Source organism: Salmo salar, chromosome ssa27 (genome assembly GCF_905237065.1).
Source record: "Salmo salar chromosome ssa27, Ssal_v3.1, whole genome shotgun sequence".
NCBI classification, from domain to species: domain Eukaryota; kingdom Metazoa; phylum Chordata; class Actinopteri; order Salmoniformes; family Salmonidae; genus Salmo; species Salmo salar.
In genome coordinates, this window is record NC_059468.1 from 22134245 (window position 1) to 22145924 (window position 11680).

Consider the following 11680-nt stretch of genomic DNA (forward strand, 5'->3'; position numbering starts at 1 on the left):
TTTTGCTTTCGCTGTAAAGCCTTTTTGAAATCGGACAATGTGGTTAGATTAACGAGAGTCTTGTCTTTAAAATGGTGTAAAATAGTCATATGTTTGAGAAATTGAAGTTATAGCATTTGAGGTATTTGTATTTCGCGCCACATGATTCCACTGGCTGTTGACTAGCCCATAGAAGTTAAAATAAAAGTGTTCATTCAGTATTGTTGTAATTGTCATTATTACAAATAAATATTGGCTTTTTTTTGGTCCTCCAATAATCGGTATCGGCGCTGAAAAATCATAATCAGTCAACCTCTAATTCAGACCCCTTTACTTTTTCCACATTGTGACTTAAAGCCTTATTCTGAAATGGATTAAATAAAAGTTTTCCCTCATCAATCTACACACAATACCCCATAATGACCAAGCAAAAACAGGCATTTAGAAATGTTTGCACATTTATAAAAAACAAAATCTTATTTACATAAGTATTCAGACCCTTTCCTATGAGACTTAAAATTGAGCTCAGGTCCATCCTGTTTCCATTGACCATCCTTGAGATGTTTCTACAACTTGATTGGCATCCACCTGTGGTAAATTAAATTGATTGGACATGATTTGGAAAGGCACACACCTGTCTATATAAAAGCTCCCACAGTTGACAGTGCATGTCAGAGCAAAAACTAAGGCATGGGGTCGAAGGAATTGTCCATAGAGATCCGAGACAGGATTGTGTCGAGGCACAGATCTGGGGAAGGGTACCAAAAAAATGTCTGCAGCATTGAAGGTCCCCAAGAATACAGTGGCTTCCATCATTCTTAAATGGAAGAAGTTTGGAACCACCAAGACTCTTCCTAGAGCTGGCTGCCCGGCCAAACTGAGCAATCGGGGGAGAACGGCCTTGGTCAGGGAGGTGACCAAGAACCCGATGGTCACTCTTGACAGAGCTCCAGAGTTCCTCTGTGGAGATGGGAGAAAATTCCAGAAGGACAACCATCTCTCTGCAGCACTCCACCAATCAGGGCTTTACGGTAGAGTGGCCAGCCACTCAGTAAAAGGCACGACAGCCACATGACAGCACAAAGTACAGAGAGATCCTTGATGAAAACCTGCTCCGGGGCCTCCCAAATGGTGCAGTGGTCTAAGACACTGCATCGCAGTGCTAGCTGTGCCACTAGAGATTCTGGGTTTGAGTCGAGGCTGTCACAGCCAGCCACGACCGGGAGACCCATGGGGTGGCGCACAATTGGCCCAGTGTCGTCCGGGTTAGGGGAGGGTTTGGTCGGCAGGGATGTTCTTGTCCCATCGCACACTAGCGACTCCTGTGGCGGGCCGGGCGCAGTGCATGCTTACACGTTCGCCAGGTGTACGGTGTTTCCTCCGACACATTGGTGTGGCTGGCTTACGGGTTAAGCGGCATTGTGTTAAGAAGCAGTGCGGCTTGTGTTTCGGAGGACGCACGGCTCTCGACATTTGCCTCTTCTGAGTCCATGTGGGAGTTGCCGCAATGGGACAAGACTAACAACCAATTTGATACTACGGGGGAAAAAAATATTTAAATAAAGAATTTACAAAAAAAGAACCTGCTCCATAGTGCTCAGGACCTCAGACTGGGGTGAAGGTTCACCTTTCAACAGCACAACGACCCTAAGCACACAGGCAAGACAATGCAGGAGTGGCTTTGGGACAAGTCTCTGAATGTCCTTGAGTGGCCCAGCCAGGGACCGGACTTGAACCCGATCGAACATCTCTGGAGAGACCTGAAAATAGCTGTGTAACGACCCTCCCCTTCCAACCTAACAGAGCTTGAGAGGATCTGCAGAGAAGATTGGGAAAAACTCTCCAAACACAAGTGTGCCAAGCTTGTAGCGTCATACCCAAGAAGACTCGAGGCTGTAATCACTGCCAAAGGTGCTTCAACAAAGTACTGAGTAAACAGTCTGAATACTTATGTAAATGGAATATTTCAGTTTATTTTTAATCAATTTGCAAAAATGTCTAAACCTGTTTTTGCTTTGTCATTATGGGGTATTGTGTGTAGATTGATGGGCACACACATTCCTGGGTCGATCCTCTTTTCAGTTCGCTGCAGCTCGCGACTGGAACGAGCAGCAACCAACACTCAAACTGGACAGTTTTATCTCAATCTCTTCATTCAAACACTCAATCATGGACACCCTTACTGACAGTTGTGGCTGCTTTGTATGATGTATTGTTGTCTCTACCTTCTTGACCTTTGTGCTGTTGACTTTGCCCAATAATGTTTGTACCATGTTTTGTGCTGCTACCATGTTGTGTTGCTACCATGCTATGTTGTCATGTGTTGCTGTCTTGTTGTTATTGTCTTAGGTCTCTCTTTAGGTAGTGTTGTGTCTCTCTTGTTGTGATGTGTGTTTTATCCTTTATTTATATTGCATTTCTTTTTAATCCCAGGCCCCCGTCCCCACAGGAGGCCTTTTGGTAGGCCGTCATTGTAAATAAGAATTAGTTCTTAACTGACTTGCCTAGTTAAATAAATAAAAAATAAATAGAATAGGGGGGGAACACTAATCAATTTTAGAATAAGGCTGTAACAAAATGTGGAAAAAAGTCAAGGGGTCTGAATACTTCCCGAATGCACTGTATATATCATGGTTCTCTATGCATTGTAGATTCGACACGGCAAGCTAGCTACCACTCTGGCTAGTAGTGGCTACATATAACCAACCTCCCCAAACGCTTCAAGCTCATCTACTGTCTTTCAAGAGAGCAAATTGGGTGGGAAGGGGGAAGAAAAAAAAAACAATTATGCAAAAGGTAGATTTATTCATGTCAATATATCCCAGGAGACTGTGTTATTGATACAGTATTGCAAAAAGCATTAATCCACCAGAAAATAGCCTATATGATATCTCTGTAGTAGTTAAGGAATAGAATTACCTGCTTTCCTTGAGTCTCTTTCAGCACAGGTTCATCCTCCTTCTCAGTTTTGTTATCTGTGGCCAACTCATCAAAGAACTGTGTGAGAACAATGTTTAAACATTTTATTAAAATGTTCACATTGATGATTACATTTTCTTTCCCGCCACATTCAATTAGCTCAAAATATACACAAGAGGTATAACTACTCACACTCTTCTTCCCCTTCTTATCCTTCTTTCCTTTCTTTACTGATTTTTCTGTAGAGGGGAGATAAAATGTAGGTAGAAAGATGAGCAAGTTGGTCATCAACATATGGATCCACTGAATAACAAAAGAGAGTGGCCAAATGAGCCAGAGGGGAGGCAACGCCTTTTACAAGGGGAGCGTAGGGTGGCACATTTTCAGAATGACTTTTGGCAACACAGCAGTTCTTCAAACAATGCATACTAGCTATGACCTAGCGATCTAACTAGCTAGCCTTCATGACTTGAATGATAAATTAATAACTAGCTACGACCCCGAGTTTATTACTCTTCCTCAAACGACCCGTCACTATTTTAATTGTCGAGTTGTCTCTACTTGACTTTCAGATTACAAGGAATCATTTGTCTGACACATTTACATGGCATGTTGTGTTGCTACCATGCTGTGTTGTCGTCTTAGGTCTCTCTTTATGTAGTGTTGTCTCTCTTGTCGTGATGTGTTTTGTCCTGTTTTTATTTAATTTGTTTTATTTTTAATCCCAGCCCGCAGGAGGTCTTTTGCCTTTTGGTAGGCCGTCATTGTAAATAAGACTTTGTTCTTAACTGACTTGCCTAGTTAAAATAAAAAAAATATGGCACTGCATCATTTTCATAGTATTGATAGCAAGCTGTTAACTAACGTAGCTTCCAGCTAGCTAGTTAACCATCACTAATGTCACACTATGTTGTCAAAATACTCCATATCGCATGACAGTTTCTTGTTAATCAAAGATCACTGACTAAGGCACATTAGCTAGTTAACAACGTTTTATCTTAGCTAACAGTCTATTGCAACGCCTGGAAGACTCAGTTGTAACCATTAGCTTAGTTGCTGGCAGCAATTAGATACCTGCCACCGCTGATGGTGCTACTGCTCCCTCTTCTCCTTCCCATTCTGCGTCTTCTTTCGCTTTCTTGGGCATTTTCTGCTATTTATTTATACGGATATTAACAGAAAACCAACGACTTTGTCTTAATTTTGTTACTTGAAACCGGTGGTAAGAGTGGCTGTCAGAGAAGAGCAAGTGTTTTATCACAACACATGCGGTTTGAGATTTTTCCGTTCGATGACGTAGCGACAGCACCACTGAGTTTCAGTCGCCGGTTGACGTGTGAATAACGAGTAAAGCAATATTTCACAGCGCCACTGGTAGGTTTGTCCAAGAATTGTAATCGCTTGCGAGCAAAAAGGCTTTTAATAGTGAAATAATTTGTTGCATGCATAGGATAGGTCTTACAGAATTATATATTTTCTTTATGGCTTGAAAGTTTCATTAAAAAGGTAGTCAAGAAAAAGACCTACAAAACAAATGTACAGCAGATTTCAATTTATATAAAACAGTAGTAAAATCCATATCTATATATATATATATATATATATATCTGCATCTAATGAAATGCACATTTTCCACCAATCAGCGCTACGCAGGTGTATGACGTATGGCCGTTTTTTTCTTCTAGAAACGTTCCTACGCTAGCGTGAGGCTGCTGCTGGACAAGGACATTGAGAGATGGAATGACATTTGTGTAACGCTTGATAACTTCCCATTTCGAAACATTACGTGGGATATCAAAGTAAAACACCTGACTTTGAGGATTATTGTCTTACTATCTGGTCATTGCTAAACTGACTAATCGCAGTTTCGATCCAATTCGCTTCTGACACAGCAGGTATGCATGCTACTCTTAGATAGCTAACGTTAGCGAACCCAATATGCTAATCACGGGAGTGTGTTAAAATAACAATGGTGATCTAACTACTCGCATATCAACTAACTAGGTAGTGAGCTAACGTTAGCTTGTATTTTCTAACTAGATTGAGGGGTCCCTATATTCATAAATCAATTAATGTATTTCCATACATATCAACTTCAAAGTTGAAGTATGGTTAATTTTGTTTCTGGTCGTGCCTACAAGGTTGTCACTCAAACCAACCAATTCCACAGGGTTACCAACGGTTGGAAATCAGCTCGAGCTCATGTTATTAGTCTCAAATGGGAAAGGGTACGTCATAGTATTGTATATCATTGAAACTACGAGAAGGAACTGTGCTTAGTGTATTCTGTCTCTGTAATCATTAGTGAATATCGGTTGTGTAACCTTAGGACAAGAAATCAACAAATGTTGACACGGTTAACAGTACACTGCAGAGACTGCTTACGGTATATGTATCAAGATCACGGTTCTAAAGTTGTAGAAAAAACAAAACGATATTCGCTCCTAGTTATAGGTGGTTGTCGAGTTCAAATGTAGCAAATTACAGTGGCTTATTGGAAGGGCAAGACGTCTGAGTAGCAATTATGATCTTGTGGTTTGCTGTTTACACCACTCACTGTCATATGCTACTGGCATAGCTTTTTCGCGCTCCAAAAGAGTTTAAGTAGGGTCAAAGAAAAGGAGGGCTGACATGCTTCAAATCTGTTGCTCCTACACTCACAAGACAGTGTTTGTTGTGTTACTTTCTTCATTCAGTTAGAAGTTGAATAGTCAAAAACTGAATCTGAAGTGTACATTTGAAAATGTCTTGAATCATTACCACCTCATTGAAGTTTTCTTCCATATGACAATATTGTCTCAATAGAATTTGGGGGGTTTGTTTTCACTTTCACAAATTCTGTCTGACATTTCATGGCTGCCAGATCTGTCCTTTGTCATGGTATAGGCAGCGAATGATGGTAGTATATACACTACCGGTCAAAAGTTTTAGAACACCTACTCATTCAAGGGTTTTTCTTTATTTTTACTATTTTCTACATTGTCGAATAATTGTGAAGACATCAAAACTATGAAATGGCACATATGGAATCATGTAGTAACCAAAAAAGTATATTTTATATTTGAGATTCTTCAAATAGTCACCCTTTGCCTTGATGATAGATTTGCACACTCTTGGCATTCTCAACCAGCTTCACCTGGAATGAGCTTTCCAACATGTCTTGAAGGAGTTCCCACATATGCTGGGCGCTTGTTGGCTGCGTTTCCTTCACTCTGCGGTCCGACTCATCCCAAACCATCTCACTTTGGTTGAGGTCTGGGGATTGTGGAGGCCATGTCATCTAATGCAGCATTCCATCACTTTCCTTGGTAAAATAGCCTTTACACAGCCTGGAGGTGTGTTGGGTCATTGACCTGTTGAAAAACAAATGATAGTCCTGCTATGCCCAAACCAGATGGGATGGTGTATTGCTGCAGAATGCTATGGTAGTCATGCTGGTTAAGTGTGCCTTGAATTCTAAATAAATCCCAGACAGTGTCACCAGCGAAGCACCCCCACACCATAACACTACCTCCATTCTTTATGGTGGGAACCACACATGCGGAGATCATCCGTTCACCCACACAGCATCTCAAAAAGACACAGCGGTTGGAACCAAAAATCTCCAATTTGGACTCCAGACCAAAGGACAAATTTCCACCGGTCTAATGTCCATTGCTCGTGTTTCTTGGCCCAAGCAGGACTCTTCATATTGGTGTCCTTTAGTAGTGGTTTCTGCAGCAATTCGACCGTCTCCTCTGAACAGTTGATGTTGAGATGTGTCTGTTATTTTCCATATTGACTGATGTTCATGTCTTATAGTAATGATGGACTGTCGTTTCTCTTTGCTTATTTGAGTTGTTCTTGCCATAATATGGACTTGGTCTTAGCAAATAGAGCTATCCTCTGAATACCCACCCTACCTTGCCACAACACAACTGATTGGCTCAAACACATTGAGAAGGAAACAAATTAACTTTTAAAAAGGCACACCTGTTAATTGAAATGCATTCCAGGTAACTACCTCATGAAGCTGGTTGAGAGAATGCCAAGAGTGCAAAGCTGTCATCAAAGCAAAGGGTGGCTATTTGAATAACCTCAAATATAAAATATATTGTGATTTGTTTAACACTTTTTTTGGTTACTACATGATTCCATATGTGTTATTTAAAAGTTTTGATGTCTTCACTATTATTCTACAATGTAGAAAATAATAAAAATAAAGAAAAGCCCTTGAATGAGTAGGTGTTCTAAAACTTTTGACTGGTAGTGTAGGTCATATAGGTCTTGATTTACAGCCTAGCATCCTACACATGAACTCACAACTGTTCCTTGAGTAGCCTACACATGCACGCACCAGGCCATATGATCATATGGACATATCATTGAGATGATGGTCTAAAAATGACTGTTCACCCTCAACGGCCCACCCTAACCCCTTCTCTTCATCTAGATTTTTTTTTTGGTATCGAGAGGGGACCAAGAAGATAAAGAGCTGTTCCTTCCTTGGGGTTGCTTTGGAATAATGCCCCTGGTGATTGGAGTTACACATACCCCCTGTTTGTGAATGGCTGCTTGTAGAGGGGGCATCGCCTTGTGGGTGGGGTGTGTGAGGAGCCATGGCAACAGGCAACCAGTCAAGCAACAGTGCTGGAGTCTTGCTCAGGTATTGTCTTGACAGACAGGTCTACATTCATTACATATTTAAATGAGAGCAAGGCTGGATCCAGATCTGTTACAGATCTGGGACCAGGCTATATAAGAGCACCTTATTTAAAATCTTTACTTGCCTCGTGAATATGCAGGCGCTGGATGTGCAGTGGAGTGGACAGATCCGGTCGCTCAGCAGTGCATCATGGGCCCTGGTTCCCCCCAACAGTCTGAGGTACCAGAACATCAAGCATCTGGCCCTGTCACACCCCTTCCACCATGCCAGCCAGGGCCAACCCCACAGCCAGAGTCCCCCGGACCTGGACGAGGACTGGGAAGAGACTGTCAGTCTGTGTGTGCTGGTGCAGCCTGGCCCTGGGGAGTGTGATGGCCAGCACACCCTGGTGGAGGTGCCTCTATTTGGGCAGATTAAACTAGGTGAACTCCTGGCTCCGGGAGGACTCAGTAGGCCCATGGAGTTCCTCTTCCCCTTGACCACGGTGGACGGGAGCCGAGAGGATGACATCAGTATTGGGACGACTAAGGTTCAGGTGGAAGGTTCCAAGACGATGATGAACGAGGGAGAGACAAAAACAGAAAAGAGGGAGAGAGGATCATTCCGGAGCCTGTTTGAGACAGAAGGATGTCCAGCTCCATTTATGTATGGATCTAGGTTCTACTGCTTCCACTGTCCTGGGATGGAGCCGTTGCCTGGTTATGGGAACAAATCGGGCCATATGATTGGACTAGAGAAGGAGTTGTCACTGTTGCTCCACACCTCTCTGTATAGTAGCTATGCAGAGAGAAAGACAGTAGAGGGGGGTCACAGCGACAGAGAGAGGGAGGACGAGGAGAAACTGGCATTGATGTATGAAAAGCTGAGGATTGAGGTAAGAGAGGGGAAGAGGGGTTTGTTAGGGGATGGCTGTTTAATGGCATACACTGCTATTTAGTTATTAGTATTGATGATCATTTATTTGATTTGCAGCTTCCTACTTTCTTTATGAAGAGTCATGACTACACCATGTACACAAATGATATCGAGTTCGTCAACTGTATTCTAAATGCCAAGACCAGGTAAATGCTACTTTCTCTCTACTTAGCAGTTTCCTTCCTGAACTGAAATGGAATTGACCCGAACCCTGATATTTATACATATGTAACTACACACATATAAACTCCCATAGTAGGTCTATATTATAATACAGCTATACTGTCTCTATCCTCTAGGGGCAGAGTTCTGTACCAGCTGAGCCTGTCTCTGTGGAGGCTGCTGTGTCTCTGTTACTATGCTGAGGCCCGGTTAGAGGTACTGAAACTGACCAAGCACCCAGAGGACAGGACCATCAAGGCCAGGTGGAGTGTCAGAGGACTGCCCTTCCTCTCTCTGCTGCTGAGATTCTACCGCAAGGACAAAACTGACCTCTACAGGTACAGAAACCTGACTGGGATTTAACTTTACACAATGTTCAGACAGAAATGTATTGATTTGATTTGGTATTGTGTGGAACGGATAGTGTTTTTGGTCAATGTTCCTCTTCACTGTTAATTCTCTATGATCATTCATACTCTAATAAACACTGTCTTTCAACAGGTCATATGATGCGTTCTCTACCTTCTACCTTGGCCATGATGGACTCATACATTGTCACAAAGTGGAAAAAGTCAGTGGCCATGTGGTGTTCAGTCTCCTTTGTCTCTGAAATAGAAATGCCTACAAATAGCTAAGCAATACCCTCAGGTTCTGTGCCTTGCCTAAACTGATCACCTCAAACTTGCTGAGTATTGTTTTCCCGTCTTCCTCCAGGTGATGAAAGCCCAGCCACCCATCCTGCCCGGGGTGACCACTCTGTTAGCGGGAGCCCTCGTGTCCCTGGGGGTCCAGGAGCACCGGCCAGCCCTCAACCTCCTGCCCCTCCTGCTCTCCTCCCTCCGACAAGGCCGAGATTGATAGAGATGGAGGGTCTGGAGGAACGAGCATGTGTGTACCATGAGAGAAGTAACGGGGAGAGGGGAAGAGAGGGGGAAACAGGCAATCAGTGTTGTTGAGAAAAAAAATAGTTTATCCCTGTTCACCCGTACAATGCCTACTCTGAAAATAAATATAAAAAATTGTAAAAAAAAACAAAACATTTTCTCCTCCAAAACTATCCAAAACCGTTCTCTCTCTGGACTCACACAGCAATAGAATAGCAGCTACTACTTTAGTTGATATGCAATCCAGTTAATATGCAATCCAGGACTTCAGTTTATCCAGTAAGTCGAGTCGATACCTTGAGTCAGTTCCTTGTTAACGCACAAACAAACGATTGCACAGCGCTTGTGTGATGTTGAACAACCTTCTGGGCCTATACGCTCACACTACATAGCCTGCTACTCATAAGTGTCTGCTAAATGCTTCTTTTTTTTAAAAGCATTGTTTAAAAACAATTGATGCCGGATTAACATTTAAGTTAAATGGATTCATCGTTATTGAAATCAATCAATCAGTCATTTTGTGTTTAATGTGCCCTCAGCCTATGGGGCAGTTGAGTGTGCCCGGGAACTGGGCACACGTTTATCACTGGTTTCCTTTGAATACAGTTTTCACACAGCCCAAGGAACCCCGTATTGAGGCAAGGAGTCTTTATATGGAGAGACGAGACCACATTCTATATAGCCAGTTGGCCTGGCTATTATCTATGGCCTCCCACCATGATTCAATGTAGGCCTTTTTCCTAATAGACCCTATGATCTCAGTGTACCAGTGGAGTCATTGAATAGGTTGCTTTATTCCACATGGATGTTAATATGAATGCATGATGTCTGTCTGTCCCTGTACGAACTTCACAAAAATACTTCGATTTTGAAGTGTACATGTCAATCTCATAACTCTTATTTTGAAGGGCATTAAGTCTCATGTCCTCATTGTTGAGACGTAACTTTCACAAACAACCCCATCCTACCCTGGTTAAACTGCTATGGTCCGTCCTTGTTGGATGGCTAACTGGCTGTGAGGGACAGGAGAGGCAGCTGCAGACTGCCTGGCCTGCAGTAAGTGTTGGACCTGACCTCAGCTCAACCAGGGTTCATGTCCCTGACACTGAGACTAACACAGTTGCATGACATATGATTCAGGTTTCTAAAAATGTGAATTTGCCAGTTCGGTACTGACACTTTATTTTCTGATGGCTAACAAGTGGCACCTGAACAATACTCTTTATTGGAATGACTATTTACTTTTATGGTTATAAGTAGCAAAAAAATGTAATAATTGTAGGATGAGTATCTGTACGTGTCATAAGACTGCAACTCAAGCTTCCTCTATCATTGTTAGTGTGTTTCAGACTACGTGTTCTCAAACTAGGTGACAGCATGCCACGTGTTAGATCTAGCACTACCATTAATACTAACATTTACTTGAAGGGGGCATATATAACACCTGTTGAATAAATTAGTCATGAATGATACTGGAACACTTGTAAAGGTGTTACGACCCCTTTCAAGTAGTGTTACCTATGACTTCGAAAGAAAAAATCTGATCGAATTAAATCGTTCTTATCTAGTGCCGTGTTGCTACTTTAGGATTTCTCACTTATTTGCAATAACCCACATCTGGTGTGAAACCTGGCTTTGTCTGTATGTGTGAATAAAACAAATCACTGGTGTGTACCTGCTGCTGTGCTTGACTGATTCCTATATCATCCTACCAAACATTTGCACCTTAACACTGCCAGACTAATTCAATCTTATTTAAAGAGATCAGCAAGATTTACGCATTTCAGAAAGATCCGACTGGTCAGTCAGTCAATTGTTTAAAAAAAAAAATAATCCTATATTTCACAAATTTAGCTCTACAGTGCAGAAGTGTGGTTGAGGAATTTCCGATAGCATTTCTATATTGACTGAATGTTTATTTCACAGCAACGTTCAAGTTAGAGAATTCAACTTTTTTTTACAACAGTCAGGTTCTAGAAAAAAATACAATGGCATATAATCAAGGTTTACCGTTATCATGGTCCTGATTATGGCAGTTATTGATAAACAACCATTGAGCTCCGTAGTCATACACAAAATCTCACCAATGACATGAATCACCCCTAACATCCAAACCTCTAACATCCTATTTTGAAAGTAAATAGGTAATCCTATAGCCTGGTTACACCAGGCTGAA

General features: G+C 42.0%; 2 protein-coding genes across 7 annotated transcripts in view; one reads left to right on the plus strand and one right to left on the minus strand.

Annotated features, from left to right (window-relative positions):
- abcf1 (ATP-binding cassette, sub-family F (GCN20), member 1) overlaps window positions 1-4231 on the minus strand; it is a 31417-nt gene extending 27186 nt beyond the window's left edge. For 2 of the 4 annotated variants that reach the window (XM_045709192.1, XM_045709191.1), the window contains exons 1-4: window positions 3973-4231; window positions 3091-3137; window positions 2899-2976; window positions 2687-2716 (exon numbers count right to left, since the gene is read on the minus strand). In XM_045709192.1, the coding sequence (XP_045565148.1) occupies window positions 2687-2716; window positions 2899-2976; window positions 3091-3137; window positions 3973-4045 (228 nt within the window). In that variant the 5' untranslated portion in view covers window positions 4046-4231. 4 annotated transcript variants of the gene reach the window in all.
- Window positions 4232-4569: 338 nt separating this feature from the next.
- Window positions 4570-11178, plus strand: cssa27h6orf136 (chromosome ssa27 C6orf136 homolog). Of its 3 annotated transcripts, none has more exons than XM_014177976.2 (7): window positions 4570-4793; window positions 7331-7543; window positions 7683-8417; window positions 8516-8604; window positions 8758-8958; window positions 9122-9191; window positions 9335-11178. In XM_014177976.2, the coding sequence occupies exons 2-7, from the start codon at window positions 7445-7447 to the stop codon at window positions 9476-9478; spliced, it is 1338 nt and encodes a 445-aa protein (XP_014033451.1). In that variant the 5' UTR covers window positions 4570-4793; window positions 7331-7444; the 3' UTR covers window positions 9479-11178. The 3 variants fall into 3 exon arrangements, with proteins under 3 accessions (XP_014033451.1, XP_014033452.1, XP_014033453.1); XM_014177977.2 differs by having other exon boundaries at window positions 4594-4697; XM_014177978.2 differs by lacking the exon at window positions 4570-4793 and adding an exon at window positions 4831-5126.
- Window positions 11179-11680: the final 502 nt, after the last annotated feature.

What these genes read in the sequence shown, in the direction of transcription:
- cssa27h6orf136 (XM_014177976.2), top strand. Translation starts at nt 7,445, where the DNA reads ATGGCTGCTTGTAGAGGGGGCATCGCCTTGTGGGTGGGGTGTGTGAGG. An exon ending in AGTGCTGGAGTCTTGCTCAG is followed by an intron (nt 7,544 to 7,682) that starts GTATTGTCTTGA and finishes GTGAATATGCAG; the next exon opens with GCGCTGGATGTGCAGTGGAG. An exon ending in ATTGTCACAAAGTGGAAAAA is followed by an intron (nt 9,192 to 9,334) that starts GTCAGTGGCCAT and finishes GTCTTCCTCCAG; the next exon opens with GTGATGAAAGCCCAGCCACC.